The following is a 19064-nucleotide window of genomic DNA, read 5'->3' on the forward strand; positions in this document are numbered from 1 at the left end:
ACAGTAAAAGTGCTTGGATTTTCTTCAACAGTAACTTTTCTGATAGGAAAATTAATCTAGTTGGTACTTTGGGGGATCATAAGTAAAAATTTCCCAGTAGTTTTCAAAAGCGATGTGAAAAACAAAAGAAAAATTAAGGAAAAACGAAAATTTTTACGCAAAATCCGTTTTTGAGAAAATTGATTTTAGTGTTTGGTGTAACTCTAAAACAAATGACCGTAGGTACATGAAATGTTGACTGAATGTTTATACTAGCATTTTCTATACACCATAACATTTTCCAAATATTTTGAGCTGTTTACGGACGTTTTCAGTTTCCATTTTTTTTAGTTTTTTTTTTACAAATATCAATAAAACTTTATTTTTTGGCTAAAAATGCTTAAAAATTTAATAGAAGGCTCCTAGTATATTGTTTCAAAAGCAGATAAAAAAAATTAAAAATCCATTGTCACAACTTTTTTTTATCAGCATCTAAAGAGTAAATATTGCCTAAATACGGAAAAATAAGGAAGTTTCTAAATTATTTTAAGTTAGAAATTCATGAAAAAATTTTTTTTTAAATCTAATACTTGAAAATGTAATACAAGATTCTTCATAAGTTAGTCTACCTTTATCAAAAAAAAAAAACTTCAACAAGAAAGTCAAATTAAATTTTTATGAGCGTTTGAAATTCATTTTTTTACAACATTTGATATTCACTCGATTTCTCATGTAACGATTTCTTATTTTGTTGTAATTAAAAAACGTATGACTGTAGGTATTTGAAAATTTCACTGAATGTTTATATTAGCATTTTCTGTACACGATAAAATTTTTGATAATGTTTATGAACATTGCCAGTTTCTAATTTTTTTAGTTTTTTTTTCTATAAATATTAATAAAATTTTATTTGTTACGTAAAAAGCGTGAAAATTTAATGCAAGGCTCCTGATATATTGTTATAATAACAGTTCAAAAATATTAAAAATGCATAGACAAAATTGTATGGTCTATATAAATTTTGTATATTTTTTATAAGTATTTAAAGTTCAAATTTTGACAAAATTTATCAAATTTAAAATTTAATAATTATTTTGTAGTGGAAAATCTATAAAATGTTCAACTTTAATAGCTAAGGATTGAAAATTTAAAACGAGGTTCCACGTATATAGGTTATTTATAAATTACGTTATTCACAATAATATCATCAAATATACTTGGTAATAGCATAAGCTGACTAACTGTTTTCGCTCAGAATCGTTTTTCTCATACAATTATACAATGATATTATATCATTGAATTAAAACTTAACACCATCCATTACAGTGACCCACTTGTAACCTACTGTACAACAGAGCGACATCCACTTACTCACCTTTTTATTTTTTGGATTATACGATCACTACGATGATTGTAGTGATCGTATAATCCAATTGTACAGTCTATTAAAATAATTTTTAATATTATATAAATAATAATATTTCTCAATTTCAGAATTTTAAAATTGTTTTTTTTTTTATTATTTTTACTCAAATTCACTAAGAGACTCCTAATAGAAATTATATTGACCTAAAAATAATAGTTAGGCTATCTGGACAGTAGAATAAAATTAGAAAAAGTAGAAAATGTTTTGTAAATTGTTTTGCCTGTCAATGTGAGGTAACACAGTAAGATATTATATAAACTTAAGTTATCGTGGTATTTGGGCTTTAATGTATTTTCAGGTAATATTAAAATACTGATCATAAAACTCTATAAAATAAATTTACTGAGGTACACTAAAACAAGAAACACTGATATAATATCCCATTTTGTTTTTTAATTTTTCCCTGGGTGAAGGTGGTCTTACAGCTAAAGTACATCGCACTGTTTATGGGCCTATCCCTACTACACATTTATTTTATCACAACATAACATTTTCTAGATGCGTTTACTCAATTGCTTTGTCGTCGAGCTTTGTTTTCTGAATAACCTTATAAAAACCAAAGCTTGAAAATATTTTAGTTTATTCTTTTATTCAACGCTTTGAAAATTAATCATTAACTGTACCTACAAACATGGTCAAAAATAATTATATGTTGGCTGTGTTTTTTGTGTTGAATATTATTGGTAATAATATATACGTTAGTGGTAAGTACTTTATATATTTTTTTTACTTTACATGATACAACACAGATTAATAATAATGGATAATAATGGATAATCAATGGATGATCATAGGTATAAATTACAAAATTGTAATTATAATTCATAAACTGTTATATTAAAAAAACATTAATCAAATAATATTATTTAAGAGAATCAGTTTTCCAATAAAATTAAATCTCTAATACAACAATCATTTTGAATCTATATAAGCACGCACAATGTTATGATGGTAGTTTTTAATTTTGGCTGATTAAAATTTATATCTAACTGTAGAGTTAATTATTTTTTTTTTATTGAGCTTAAGCTCAGCAATTATGGTCATTAGCTGTTTTTTACGGTTGGTTGATACATGAGTGTTTTTTAGCAGAATTCAAAATCAGGCACCCGTAGGTTTCTGCCATGGCCCGGTCGGGGGATGGTGGCCTCACTCTCTAGACTAGCGGTTCCCAACCCATGAGCAGCGTAGTACTGGGCCGTGAACCATATAGGTAATAGTAAATAATATAGTATATACTTGAAATAATATTATTATATACTTCATAATATTTTTGGTTATAATAATATTTATAATAGAAAATTTGTTCCTGTTTGTCATTTTTATCGTATTTTATTTTGCGACAAACTGAATCGATCTTTCGTTTTCGTCTGCCCAGTGCCCAGAGAGAGGAACCGACGCCATAGCCCACTGGGCCACTCCGTCCCCCTAGAGTTAATTTATACCATCATAAAGTTGTTATTGAGGTACAATGGATGTTTTAAAAATTTAATTATACGCCTATGATTATTTTTAATAATATTTAGAACTAACTATGTTAATTGTTATAATGTTTCTTAATAATATCATAACCCAATCTAAACAACAGTCACAAATTTATTGTGACCAATGACCATAGTATAAAAGTATTAATATTTAATAATTTTAAAGATGATTGAACAACATGAGAATTTTATAATTTTAGTAGGTATAATACATTCTATTCTATAATCAATGGTATAACCAAATGTATTGCTACGTCATCATTTTTGAAATATAAAATATTTTCTATTAACCATTATCATTATTTTAGATAAAATTATAATAATTGTATGAGCTGTATAAGTTATTAAAATATTTTACTTTATAACATACTTAGATAATGACTCATCCGCATTTGTTTCCTTGTCCTAAGTTAAATTAGTTACAAGCGTAGATATACCTACGACAGGAAATTTAAATTCAGCAAAACTAATTATCTATTGTTAACTCTAATTTACTCATCATCAAACTCTGAGGTCAGAGCTTTATCTAGGGTACTATAAGTCACTATCGAAAGGATTCCATTGGTATTTTAGTTTTTAAGCGAGTGATAATATTCCAAACTATTACAATACTAAAATGCTCATAATTTACATTAATATTTAAATATCAATAAAAGCGTATAAGTTGTATATGCTAGATAATATTATTATATATATATTTATAATAGATTATGCATACCTCTATCAATTTAGTAATAAAATTAATTAACACCGCAAAATTGGTTTGCTGAACACAAATTGAAATATGTTAGGTATACCTAATACATTTTAAAGCTGGCTTTGAAGAGGATGACCTTTTTACAACCGTATCATTTTTGATACATAACATATGTTTTACTAACTAAATTATTTTGGATGAAGGGGATGCTGCATTAGATTGTGTGGGTAAGTATTATAATATTTTAGTTTACAACATACATATACATTACACATGTATATATATTATATACATTTTACAGTGAGTACAACTTTATTTATAATGTGATGACTTTTCTACTTTATAATTATCGTTTATATAAAAGTAAGTTGGATAGGTATTTTAATTGAATGCAAATATGAAAAATAAACTACGTATCGCTAATTTTTAAACTTGATTGGAATCGTGAATATTTGCAATTACTGGTTATACATTTTTTTTCGAACATGTATACCTATACTCTGTTCAAAATAAGACCGGACCTCGGCGGCTGAGTTGTGCGCATGGGCGTGGCTTATTTCTGCGGCTCGGCCTGACACGTGATCTATGGTGGGGGAGGTGCCTGACCATCGCGAACGAAAACTGGTCGCCGCCGAGGTCCAGTCTTATTTTGAACAGAGTATAGGAATAGAATTTTACAAATCCAGGACGTTCCCCCACCGTGCCTTCCCCCTGATCATTGGACGTTCGCCATCCAAACGGGACAATTTACCCCTGGACAAATAATTAAAAGTAAAAATATAAACAATAATATACAATGCAAATCGATTAATGTACAAAATAATGATTTAATTAATTTATAAATATAATTCAATAATACTTCATAATAATACTATTTCCAATACAGAATTCACTAATAAAAATATTAAAATAATTAAACAATATACAAATTATAAATGCAAATAAATAAATGTACTATTTACGAAAATTAAATAATGCAAATCAAAGAACAACCAACTAGTATTTTTTATTCTAGTAAGACACCTCACGAAAATTAAAAGATTTAAAATATCATCGTTTGAAAAACTCTTTGATTGCCAATTAACCTAGCCAAGTCACATAACTAGAATTACATATTTTTTTCTAATAGTTGGTTTTATTTTTTGTACCAGAAAAAATTAACTACAGGTGTAAAATAACGATCTTTAAATCTTAAAAGTTTCACTCATCATTGTTTTTTAGTTTCATAGCCCAATTCACAATGAATATCAATTTCAATTTTTTTATTTTCGTTTACATTTTCTATATTTAAAAGAATAATAGGTTCTTGTATATTATAGTTGGTCTGGATTACGCTGGTGGAGGTCATCGACATACGAGGTTTCTTTTTGTTTCGATCCAATTGTTCAATAATATGTGTCTTTATTATTGTGTAAAATACGTAGAATTATTAGAAGAGATAGTGGCGGTCGGCCTCGGCGGACACGGTTGTTCGATCGCCGCTCGCCATGACGAGCTGTTTACCAAAATATCTTTTTTTTTTGTCGTCCTTATTCTGGGCTATTTAGACCCAATGTCTTTTTTTAAGATTTTTATATTTAAAAAACTAAACGTCATATTGAAATTCTGATACTTGCATCGTCTTAAACAAATAAAACCACAAATTTACACGTAGATTAATTTTCAAAAATAATAAGTTTAGGTTGGTATCTAAATCGTTGCGTGAAGCGAGTAACTTTTACACGTATAAGATAGGCAATTACGATGAGTAAGGCCCAATAACGTCACGCGTCTTTTTTCAATTACTCATAACTTATTGAATAATGTGAGTAGAAACGTAAAACCTATACCATTATTTTTACAATTGAACATTCTTTCAAATAAAAAACTTCTTTTTTGTGTTGTGCGTGCTCTTTTAATATCAATATTTAAATATAAAACACGAAAAGAAAAAAATCTTAAAAATGTTTTAACTTAATGGATTATTTTTAAAAAGCTAAGTTATTTCAACTATCAATTAATCTAGTTAAGTTCACAAGTTGATTTGAAAATGAACTAACGATTTAATACCCAACCTTTGATTATTTATGTAAAGCTTAAAAAACTTAAAAGTATGGTTTCGAGTCGATTCTTGAATTCAACAATTCGTTTAGTTTGTACTTTGTAATACCTATGATTAAAAATAAATGGCCACCTAAGCCCTAAATATTATAGTTAAATAGTTTTGGCTTATCGCTTTAAATTTGAACACCCGTAATTTAATTTGTAATGAAAAACAACTTCCTACAAATTAAATTCATAAATGTTATTAATGTCATTCATTATTATTCGTCGAAACCGACGTCTCGGGGCGGAAGGGGACGCCAAAGGGGTACGAGTGGGTTCGTTAAGGAACCGTAGTCGAATGTTGCAGTGTCTAACGACGTTTAACCACGGCTCACATTTACACCGCACCTGGCGGTGGCCGCTGGCTTATATTTATGTTATTCCTGGCCGTAGCTTCATACGTAACACATCGGTTGTGGTTTTTGTGTTTTCTTGCTTTCACGTGTATATTAAAACTGATGAAAAATACTAGTTTGTAGTTAAGAAGTCGCAGATTCTGAATCTGCGAACGTTTGGGTTTTCTTGTCAAGGGTCCCGTTGGAAACTCAATTTTACTGGAGGCCGGTGTACCGGCGGAAAACGGGTGCTTTTCCACGCTATCTATGTTGCGTCTTGGTATTCAATTATTGTTCGTGTTCCACGGTTATTGTGGAGATTAATGTGCGCCAGAGCGCGCAGCGGTCGTGCAATGCGCGAGTGTGGTGACGAGAAACGAGAGTGCGCCACCGAAATGGAGCATCCCGTTTTGTCTCGTTACAAATTGCACTTCAGTAAATATATTAACAATTTAAAAATATATGATAATATCATATAATATTATTTTGGTTAAATAATACTTATTATTCGTTAAATTAAACTTCTGTAAATAAATTAATATTTGTAACTGAATACCTACCTATATGAAATAATTACTGTATGTATTTAGCGTAGGTAAGGTATCTATTACTAAATAATAATTCAACTTTTACACTCAATTAATTTGATAGTTGTATAAACATTAAGTACATAACCTATTCGTAATACCTATACCAGTTGATAATTTAAAAATATTGTAAACATTCGATGTTTTCTGAAACATAATATTATCATTACAGTGGCCATGCAAGATGCAAAATTTATATATTATCAAAATTGTGAGTATTTAATTTAGATCTTTGAATAGCAAAATTATTTTTAATGCGATTTGTCACTGCGATTGTAAACTCTCTCTGGTATACTCCATTACTATTCGATGGGCACATGTAAACTCTCCCGGGTTTATAATAACTAGGGCCCGGTTTTATATGCAAATGCATGTTCTTCTACAATTCACCTAGAATAATTTTGATTATAAATGTCGACGTTTCGTAATGTGTAAATTATATGGTTCAATTTTTTTTTGCATATTTTTGCATAGTTGAATGAAAATGCATATTTATTGATAGTTGCATAAATGTTGCATATTCTACAATTCATAGAATTTACAAATATTGGATTTTCTAATTGTAAATTTATTATTACCTAAACACGTCCACATTAGATAACAGTATAGTATACTGTACAATACGTATTGGGTAACACAGAATTTAGTTTTTAACAAAACTAGAGAAATCGAATGTTTAAGAAATAGTTTATTGCTCATAAAAAAATATTAAAATTAAATTCGAAGGAGGGCCAGGAATAGATTTCGCTAGATCTAAATTTACAAATGTGTTGTCAAAAAATCGTGGATATTCTACATTGAAAAAAATCGATGATATAATCAACGGCTAGGTAACTGAATGTGGGGAAGACGAGGAACTGTCAGTTGAAGATTTATCAAGTATTAAATATGCACCAATTGTATCTTGTGACGTGGAAAGAAGTTTTTTCAAGTACAAAAGTATGCTTCGAGATAATCGTAGGAGTTTTCAATTCGAAAACTTGAAATCCATATTTGTTACTTCATGCTGGTACTCGTCCAATAATAATAATTAATAAATAATAATTTAATATAAATAGAAAATAGTCATACTTTATTTAATTTATAACACTTTTATACTTACACAATGTCATTAATTTATTTCATTTTTATTAATAAACAATTTGTATACATAATATATTGTTAATTTGTAAAAAAATTCATTTTGCATATTTTTTGCATATTCATGATATGAATCTGCATACTTTATAGATTTTTATTGCATATAAATCCGGGCCCTAATAATAACTAATAAGTAATAACATTATTATGGCATTATAATAATTTAAATAAATTTCAAATTAAATTAAATTTGTATTATTATATGAACATACATAATGAAGATAAACCTAAGGCACTATTTTTTGGTCTGAATAGTTTATAATTTTTTGCGATTTAATTTTAAAACAACTCGTGTGAGCTTACACATTTCCATCAGGTAAACATTGTGTTGACCCGGGGAGTTTACCATACAATCAAAAGAGTTTACCACCGCTGTTTAATATAGGTACCTACTTCTTAATCTTAAAATATTCCCCATATTTTGTGTACTTAAATATAAAAATGTACATTGGTTAAATAAAAAATCAATTATTTCAGTAGAATGCTAGGAACACATCATGAATTTATCGGATACCTAACAACTTTTTTTGGCCCAATTTCAGTAACGGGCCCCAAAAAAATGGATGAGTGATTTATATTTATTTTGAGTTTTGGCGTCTTTTCCCTTAATATTTCTTTTACCATTAGAGTTTACCTTCTAAGATAAATAGTAATTGACACATAGAAATATAATATTAGGTAACTATCATACTTAAATTTCCCTCATATTGGCGATTCATAGCATTCCTTGCAACGGGCTGAAATCTGTAAATTTTACAATAACCTAATTATTATAATTTAAAAGATAAGCCTCTAAATCAGGATGGTTGGAGTGAACGATTAGATGAATATCGTAAGTATGCATTCATCCAGTGTTGTTAAAATTCCTTTTCTTTAGGAATCCGTTCAATATTCCTCGTTTCTTTAGTTTAAATAGGAATGCGTTCAGTTCCTCGTTCATTTAATGTCAAAAGGACAATTCCTAGTTCCTATGAAAGAGGAACTCATTCTTTTCCTCGTTCCTCATGGTTCATGAGTTATCAGTTATTATCATAATCACTAATCGGAACAAAGTCATATGTGAATAAAAAATTGGAAGTCTTGTCCATTATTTTTTTTATAGATTAAAAACATGATAAGTAAACAAAAATACAAAATTTTTCTCCCCAAATGTTTTTTTTTAATTTTTCCGAGAAAAACAAAAGAATTATAAAATTTACGTTCCTCTTCCTTTAAAAAATAATTTTATTCCTTCATTCATTCCTCTAAAAAGGAATCAATTCCAGGAATTGTTCCTTAACAACGCTGCATTCATTATTTATAGTTGTAAAGTTCATGCCACAGTTGGTATTATTATAATTATTATTAATATTATCTATTCATATGTTTATAGTTTTCACCAGTATAGTTAGTCTACCGTCAAGTAGTGAATAATGATTTTATAGTTTGTCTATTAAAAAGCTTTCTTAAATTTATATTCAGTTCTTTATTTCGGATAACTACTCAATATAATAATATATGCAATAATACATGGCGCTGTGGTAAAACGTAATTTTGTTCGTCGATTAGTTTTGGTTTTAATATGGTTTGTATAGGTAGTACTTAGGTGTATCCTCCCCTCTCCCCCATTTAATGATTATAAACCTTTAACCTACACTCCTTATTAAGAACAACTTACGTTGTATACATTATTTATTTTGAGAATTGCGTATTTGAATATATAATAACGTACCTACACTTTTCAAATGATGATATAATCAATTTAAATGCGCAATAATCACATCATTAAAAAGTTATCGTGATGATCGGGGTTCAGATTTTATAGCACTGAAAGGTACTGAACTATGCGGTATAATATGACCAAAAATTCTTATAATATTAAGTTACACATTTAAGTTCAGGTTAAGTGCACTTTTAGATTCTGAGCAAAGCGATGAATGTATTGATTTTATAATGATGTGTGTTTTTTTTTTATTTTTTTTTTGTGTCTGTCATCACCTTTTAGGACAGTAAAAGTGCTAAGATTTTCTTCAACAGTAACTTTTCTGATAGGAAAGTGAATCTAGTTTGGTACCTTGGGGAGGTCAAAAGTAAAAATTTCCCAGTAGTTTTCAAAAGCAACGTGAAAAACAAAAGAAAAATTAAGGAAAAACGGAAATTTTTACGCAAAATCTGTTTTTGAGAAAATCGATTTTAGTTTTTGGTGTAACTCTAAAACAAATGACCGTAGTTACATGAAATTTTGACTGAATGTTTATACCAACATTTTCTATACACCATAACATTTTCCAAATATTTTGACTTATTTTGAGCTGTTAACGGACATTTTCAGTTTCCATTTTTTTAGTTTTCTTTTCTATAAATATCAATACAATTTTATCTGTAGGGTAAAAAAGCTTGAAAATTTAATAGAAGGCTCCTAGGTTATTGTTTCAAAGGCAGATGAAAAAAATTAAAGTCACAGTTTTTATTTATAAGCATTTAAAGTTCAAATATTGACAAAATACTGAAAAATCACGAAAATTAGCAAATTATTTTGAGTTGAGAATGAGTCTGTCTACCTTTATCAAAAAAAAAAAAATTGTCTACAAGAAAGTCAAATTAAATTTTTATGAGCGTTTGAAATTCATATTCTTACAACATTTGATATTCACTCGATTTCTCGTGTAACGATTTTCTTATTTTGTTGTAATTAAAAAACGTATGACTGTAGATACTTGAAAATTTCACTGAATGTTTGTATTAGCATTTCCTATACACGATAAAATTTTGAAAATAATTTGTTTCTTTTTGAGCTGTTTACGGACATTGTCAGTTCTCAATTTTATTAGTTTTTTTTTTCTATAAATATCAATAAAATTTTATTTGTTAGGTAGAAAAGCGTGAAAATTTTATGCAAGGCTCCTGATATACTGTTACAATAGAAGTTAAAAAATATTGAAGATACATATGCACAATTTTTTTTTTATAAGCATTTAAATTTCAAATTTTGACAAAATTTATCAAATTTATAATTTAATAATTATTTTTTAGTTAAAAATGTATAAAATGTTCAACTTTTATAGCTAAGGATTGAAAATTTAAAACAAGGTTCCACGTAAATAGGATATATATAAATTACTTTATTTACAATAATATCATCAAATATACTTATTTCATAGGCTCCTATCATAGGCTGACTGACCGTTTTCGCTCAGAATCGTTTTTCTTATACAATGATATTATATCATTGAATTCAAATTTAACACCATCCATTACAGTGACCTACTTGTAACCTACTGTACAGCTGAGCGATATCCACTTACCTACCTTTTTTTTATTTGTTATAGGTATTAGGTAGGAAAACTTATGCAAAATTTTCAATTTTAGATACGAAAAGAAAAACTTTTATGCATTTCTTAGTAAATAATAATTTACAACATTAAATATTAGATTAATAGTCATGAGAAATTTTCAATTTTAATAGTATTAATAGCTGAAAAAGTTTCAAAATTGTTTGAAAATATTACGATGTATGGATAATGGTCGTTTTAACATTAAGTAAAAATGTCAAGTAACTGGGTACATTCATTTATAAGTTACAACAAATTATCAATAATTGATTGATGAAATTTCTTTAATTTATGTATGAATATTGTAACCATACAAATCCAAATCAAAAAAATAAAAATTAAATCGATTAAGGGCATAAATCATCAACCGCTACCACCCATCTTACATTTTAATGATGATACTCTCTCACTACCTTCAGATATAGCCGAAGCATTTGCACAACAGTTCAAAAAAAATAGTGACTGCTCAAATTATGACCCAGAATTTATTAAATTCAAAAATACCGTCGAAGATAACCTCAAAAAGGAACTAGAAATCAACTTCTAATCACGAAGAAGATAACCACCTTAATATGCCCTTTAGTAACTCCATACTGCCTTATCCGGATGTAAAAACAAAAGCCCCGGTCCCGATGGGATTCCTTTTTCTTTTATCCAAAACCTACCCACAACAGGCCATGATATTCTTCTCCAAATATTTAATATTATTTGGATCAGAGGTATATACCCTGATCAATGGCACAATTCGATTATAATACCGATCCCTAAACCCAATAAAAACAAATTCGATATTATCAATTATAGACCTATTTCACTTATTAATACAATAGCAAAAACCATGGAAAAAATGGTCAATAAACGACTAATTTGGCACTTAGAAACATCTAACCTAATAATTAAGGAACAATGCAGCTTTCGCAAAAACCACACTACCATTGACATACTCGCCACCCTCCACACGGATATCTGCAATGCTAAAAATAAAAAACATCACCTCATACTAATATCTTTAGATTTAGAAAAAGCATATGACATGGTATGGAGGAATAGAGTCCTCGAAATCATACAAAACAGTGGCATAAACGGCAAAATGTTTCTATTCTTACAAAATTTCCTAAAAAATCGCAAAATCCAAGTCAGAGCCCTATCAGAACTATCAAAAATCCACCAAACAGAAAATGGACTACCCCAAGGGTCTGTTATTAGCGTTACAATGTTTTTACTGGCCATCAATGACATTTTCAAAAACATACCGAAACCCACAAAACATCTACTATTCGCCGATGATTGTCACATCTACTGCAGCGGACAAAACACCAAAACAACTGTGGATATATTACAAGACGCACTAAATATACTCCAAGATTGGTCTCACAAAACTGGCTTCAAATTCTCTGCTGGTAAAAGCCAATGTATTACCTTCCATACTAACCCTAGAGCAAACATACAATTTCACCTTAAAAACTCCCCAATACCCATTTGTGAAAATCTCCGCGTACTTGGAATGATATTCGACAATAAACTAAGGGGCTCACACATAAAAAAGCTTAAAAGTACATGCAAAGCCCGAATGAACATCATAAAAACACTTTCCCACCATACATGGGGTGCCAAAACGAAATCACTTATAACAGTCTATAAATTCCTTATATTATCACAAATACAGTATGGTGCCCAAATTTATATTACAGCCAAAGAAAAGCTATTAAAAACATTGGATCCAATCCACAATGAGGGTATTCGCCTATAAATAGGAGCATTCAGAACCAGCCCCATTGACAGCATTCTATGCTATGCTGGAGAACTTCCCCTCAATCTACTTAGGGAAAAAGAACTTTTAAATTATGGAATAAAAAGAAAAAGCACTCCAAACCACATGGGATACAATAACTTTTTTAACGACAAAACCGCAAATTTAATTTTTACAATAAAAAACCCCGTATTATCTATACATGACATCTTCTTCCAACTAATCAATAAACACACCATACACATCTGTCAAAAACAAAATCACATACCCAAACCATCCCACTTGGCTTTGGAAAATCAAAGTCAATACTGAGCTTCTACAACTTAACAAACTCGACACAAATCCCAATATTATCACCTCGCAATTTTATGAAATTATCCAAGACAAATATTCACACTTCGAAAAAATATACACTGATGCTTCTAAATCCACTCAAGGTGTTGGATTTTCAATAATCCAAAAAAATATCACACTCCTTCACAAGCTCCCGCCGGAAACTTGTATATTCTCGGCTGAATCTCAAGCCATTAATGAAGCTATCATATTAGCCAATACTATCAACTCAAACCACATTCTAATTTTAAGTGATTCACTCAGTGCTTTACTTGCCCTTCAAAACCCACTACCCTCAAACGAAACTACCCAAAATATCCAAATAATATTTAAATCGACCACCAAAAACATCGAATTTATGTGGGTTCCATCACACATTGGTATTACTGGCAATGAAATGGCTGACAAGGCAGCTGACCTTGCAACCAAAATTATCCTCCACCCAACAATTTCCGACCTACCGTCTAATGACATTAAATCATCCATCAAACGTAAAATACATGCTAGATGGCAAAATCATTGGGATGCTATTCCGCCTACCAACAAGCTTAAATCAGTCAAGAAAGACACAAAAAAGTGAAACCCACCGTACTTCCTCAACAGACGCCAGGAAGTTGCCATCACAAGATGCAGAATCGGACATTCCTTCACAACCAACGCTTTTCTCATCAACAAAAACCCACCTCCCACCTGCGACGAATGCCATGCCGACCTCTCAATACAACATATCATCCAGGATTGCTCAAAGTACAGGGACGCAAGAAACAATCTAGCTATACCACCGAATATGGAAGAAGCACTAAACGAAAATAATATTATTAAAATTATCTCTTTTCTTACTCAAATCCACCTCATAAACAAACTTTAACAATGTAAAAACCCTTTCCGTTGTCATTAAGCTATAATATTTTTTGTCTTGTACTCAATTCAAACTAGGCTAATGACCTGTGATGTCGAAGCCTTATTTTTTCCTAATAAAAAAAAAAAAAAAAAAATCCAAATCCATAGTTTAAATCACCATCCATACCGACCCCAACCTCTAGAGGTTAGGCATGGTATAGTAAAAATGTATATTTCAAAATAAAATCACAACGCACACAAAATGTGCGCTGTTCATATTGACACTAGAGTGAACGCATCAAACACCACTCATTAAACGCGCAGATACTTATAGCATACTTACTCACAATCAAAGTTTGTAAGTATCTACAACCATACTGGTAACAATATGAATACATATCATCAACATCTACATCGTAATTTTCCACTAAAATCTCAACATTGAAAAACACCTAATCTGAATATCACGCGATTGTACCACTCGGCACCGAGCCAAAAGCATCCATACGACCAGCAGTTTAAATACGCTTATAGTGGACTCCTCCGACGGAATCCACGAATCATCAATTCACGTTCCGACTAACTGTGTCATTAGTGCTCAGGGGTACGAAGCAATTCGTACTGTACCAATATTGATACAGTAGTTATACAGAACTTCCCTTGCATAGGGGAGCCACCGTTACTCCGGACTGCCGTGGTCACCACCGCTAGTTCGTATTCATGAGACGCCCCGTTACCATAGTACGCGCCGCATTTATCCGACCGTCTTTTCGTCTAGTGAGCCGCAAATAATCATCGTCGTCCGTTGATTCGTAACGCACCTTGTCCCACGCGCCGTCGAACTGTACGCACCACCGTTGGCCGAATTCTGTTGTCGTCCAGTGAGCCGCAAAAGTCGCCGTGGTACGCCAATTTCGATTTATAACGTATTTTGTTCAACGCGCCGTAGAAGTGTACGTACCGCCGTTGTCCAAGTAGTGTCGTCGCCCCGTGAGCCGCAAAAAATCCGCCGCGGTACCCTCATATCGATCCGTAACTCACATCGTCCAACGCGCCGTCGATCTGCACACGCCGCCGTTGGTCGAATATCGTCGTAATCCCCGGTACGCCAACACCTCTATAAGATAATTTAATAGTGATATGATCTAGACATAACTCGTATCAATCCAGTCAAATCATTATCCAGAGAGGGATCTGCATAGTTGTCTGCAGTCTTCACCATTAACTAGGGTTAAACTTTGGGGGGGGGGGCTAACAAAACTATTTATTTAAAATAACCCATAGGGGGCTTATATCTAAATCAATAAGGGATGTTTGTGGGGGGGGGGGACTAAATCTTAGTCAGGGGGGGAGCTTTTTTTTTTGATTAAAGTAGATAAATTTGGGAGGAGTCTTCTTTCAACGTTTGTAATGTCAGTTTTGAAAAATTTATGAATTTCCAACTAAAATTTTTTTCAATATTTTGTTGAATTTTATCAAAATTTTAACTTCAATTGCATATTAATTTTCAAGCTTTTTTTACTAGGTGAAAATGTTTTTATCGAGAATAGTTAAAAAAAAGAATTACAATATTTTCTAAAAATTTCTCAAGGCTATAACTAGCCCAAAAAGACTCAAAATATTATTGAAATGTTACCATTTATGTAAAATGCTAATATAAATATTTGGTGAAAATTTCAATGGTCTACGGTTATTAATTTTTGAGTTACACCAAAAAATCAATTTCCTAAAAAATTGGTTTTGCGTAAAAATTATCACTTTTCTTTCTCTTTTCTTTTATTTTTCTCGAAACTTTTTAAAACTACTTGGAATTTTCAATTTTGACCTCCCAAAAGTACCAACTAAGGTAAACTCAGGTAAAAGCATGCATCAATTTGTCTCTTTATGGCCTCGAATAAATAAATTATATTTTAATATGAGGGTTATGAGTGAATGTTTGTTTGAAGTTTATAATGTACTAAAAAACTATTAGACGGATTCTGTAAAACCTTAAAATTGTTCTTAAAGGTATCAGGAAAATGTAGAGAGTAATTTGAACCAGAACCACCTTCGATTTATATAAATTGCTGTTATATATTTATCCAATTTGACACACATGAATAAATTGTCCTCGTTGGTTAAATTAGTTCACAAAGCGGAAAACGCCGATGTCGATTTGCCCGTGATCTGAGATAACTAGCTTTTTTTTTAATCCGTATATGGAAGGCTAAGTAGCTATCACATATTTATTAGTTTATTGAAATGGTTTCATTTATTACATGTAATATATGTTGTATTACCAGCTACTATTACAATAGGTAGAAATATGACATGAACAGGCACGTACAACGTCTGGCGTGACGGTTAGAATTAATATTATATATTTTATTTATATTCTATTACTTACAATGTTTATATAGATACAAAAGGTTGCTCTAATTGCGGTGGTAAGTAAATAATTACTGTAATTAATGTTCTATATGTTCGACATTGGTTATTGTTTAAAATATTGTTTTCTGATACAATAAATATTTAAATTATAAAGCGTTTTTAATGCATGTATATTATATTTTATATATTGCTATGTATCTAAACAGTGGTGTACCCAGATAAAGGGGCTAAGGAGGCTTAAGCCCCTCCCCACCACCATTGGACGTGTTATGGTATAAATCTTATATATTAAAATTCAAAGTCCAACCATGATATTTCTGAAAACGGAACCATTATGCGTATTATGAATTATTTTTAAGTTTTTAGGGTTAAATAAATTAAATTAATACAAATTTTATTGGGCGTTTTTTGATGTTATTGAGCTTTACAGCTTTGTAGTGAATTAACGATTGGAAATAAAATTTTGAAAATCTTCTGTGCACTTTTCCTAGCCAATGTAAATCTAACAAGCCCCCAAACAACAAAATCCGCAATCCAGTTTCGGAAATCTACCTCGCTAAATGAAAATCTAGCGAAAAATAATCCTTTTTTTTATCTGTGAAAAATAAAATAATTTTTTTTTAAATATCTTAATTCCCCATTTAGTATCTACTTAATAATCCCTTTTTAATGAGTTATCACCCGATTTTCTAGCTATCATAGTTTAGGAGAAAAGTTAAAAAATAGAAATTTTGGGACTATTCACGCCGACGTTTTAATGGATTCAAGTGGTTATACCGCTTGGGTGTGATATCAAATCTCTCTCATTAGTATTTTATATTAAAGCTAGCTAAATTACCAACCTACTCATCATTACCGAGTTTCATTTTCATTATTTTCTTATTTAACACAAATTCTTGAAGTTTTCAAGATTCAGACATTTTTCATCTCAATTATTACCATACTTATTCGATTAAAAATCAAGAAAGTAAAATTATTACGCTGATAAACTTACAATACAAAATAAATAGGTACCTATAACAAAGCTAATGCATATTATTATTTCAGTTATTGTAGACGGATACATAGAGTATACTAGAAACAGTAATTATTAAACTGATTAAATCTGTTATTTAATATGATATCTTATAATTCATTAAATACACACTAATTTGTTCTATAATTAGGGGAGAGTTACCTAGGTTGGACCGCTTTAGACATTTAGGAGTATTCCAATTTTTTGAAATTATAATTATTCAACTGCACTCAGCTATACACTGCCACCATTTTGTCGGTTAGTAAAATATTTCATTCTATTGGTTTATGGAATTATCATAGAACAATTGTTTAACAGAAATTATATTATCTAAGATTTTTTGCAACTCGACTAATAACCACGATTTTAGATAATATCTAATAATTTAAATCGTGCCGATAACTTCACTTTTTCATACATTTAAATATGGAATATTATTATTTTTTTTAACTATGGTATGGTCAAAATTAACTTAACTTACATTTACATAAAAATTTAGTACATTAACTTACAAATTACAATTCATCCTTTTAAAATCAAACAACTTAGAGGGGCTAACTTCACATATAGGTATTGTATAAATGCGTAATTATAATATAATCTATACAATTTAAAAAGGTACCTACATAGTTCAAAATAATAGATATATTTTTTATTAAACGTAAAAAACTTGAATAATCCCTATACCAACGGGCTAAAGTAGAAACCTTAGATACTGCAACGCAGCCATTAAATCGTGCTAATCATTACAAGACGTTTTATTCACGTAGATGGTCATATATGGGTTTGGTCTCCTTATAATTTTATTTGTCATGTTAATAATAATATCTAATAACTTCAAAGACGTTATACAACGGTATTAACCATATGTATAAATGTTTTTATCATAATTTAATATTTATGTTTAACAGCCGAGTAATTAAGTGGTCCAATTTAGGCGTCGGTCCTATATTTTAGTGACTCTCCCCTGTATCCACGCTAAAAAAAAATAGTTAATTTAATTAAATTCTGTTTTAATTTTTTTTTTAGATGGAAAGACATCCCCAATTTTGTATTGCAACTCTCTTTAATTTTTTTCATTAATAATAATATTTTTTTATTATTCTATCCTTGTCATTTACTTTTAATTAAGATGGTAAAATGTAAGATAATTAGTAATTTATTAAATAATGTGATTTTATATTTTTATGATTTATTTGCCTAATATATAATAATTGTTAGCACTCGAGTCGGGTTAACGTAAGCTGTCGCGAAAGTGACATTATTTATCTTATATTATTTGTAGTTACTAGTCAGTCACGTATCGTAATTTATATCAATTATTATTAAATTATAAATAAAAGTATACAGTCCACTTAATGGCTTTGTTATTTTTCTTAAAGGTCTTAGTCCTCTTTAAACATGGTCCATTCGTACAGGATGGAAATCGTAAATGAAATTCGATAATTCTTGAAGATACGAACGATTACGATATTATTTCAACTTAGAAAACGAACGATCGAAACGTTAAAAAGGGTATAGTGGAATTCTTATCGCTAAAATTCGGCCGCTGTTACAGTATAATCTCTTTACGAATCGGTAAATAGACCGTTAACTAGGTACAATTACGTCTTATGCTATAGCCTATATCTTTCTTAACCCTCGATATATCGTAAATTATAAATTGCCAGCTATCACGTATTTATTATATTAGTTAATATCGGCAAAATGGTAAA

General features: G+C 30.0%; 1 protein-coding gene across 3 annotated transcripts; it reads left to right on the top strand.

Moving 5' to 3' along the window:
• Positions 1 to 1918: 1918 nt before the first annotated feature.
• LOC132950874 (uncharacterized) lies at positions 1919 to 18696 on the top strand. 3 transcript variants are annotated; one of them, XM_061022469.1, is made up of 8 exons: positions 1919 to 2109; positions 3787 to 3808; positions 4269 to 4354; positions 6763 to 6801; positions 8515 to 8562; positions 16364 to 16390; positions 17382 to 17417; positions 18379 to 18696. In XM_061022469.1, the coding sequence occupies exons 1-8, from the start codon at positions 2037 to 2039 to the stop codon at positions 18417 to 18419; spliced, it is 372 nt and encodes a 123-aa protein (XP_060878452.1). In that variant the 5' UTR covers positions 1919 to 2036; the 3' UTR covers positions 18420 to 18696. The 3 variants fall into 3 exon arrangements, with proteins under 3 accessions (XP_060878452.1, XP_060878454.1, XP_060878453.1); XM_061022471.1 differs by lacking the exon at positions 4269 to 4354 and having other exon boundaries at positions 3787 to 3810; XM_061022470.1 differs by lacking the exon at positions 8515 to 8562.
• Positions 18697 to 19064: the final 368 nt, after the last annotated feature.

The sequence above is a fragment of the Metopolophium dirhodum genome, chromosome 8 (genome assembly GCF_019925205.1).
Source record: "Metopolophium dirhodum isolate CAU chromosome 8, ASM1992520v1, whole genome shotgun sequence".
NCBI lineage: Eukaryota > Metazoa > Arthropoda > Insecta > Hemiptera > Aphididae > Metopolophium > Metopolophium dirhodum.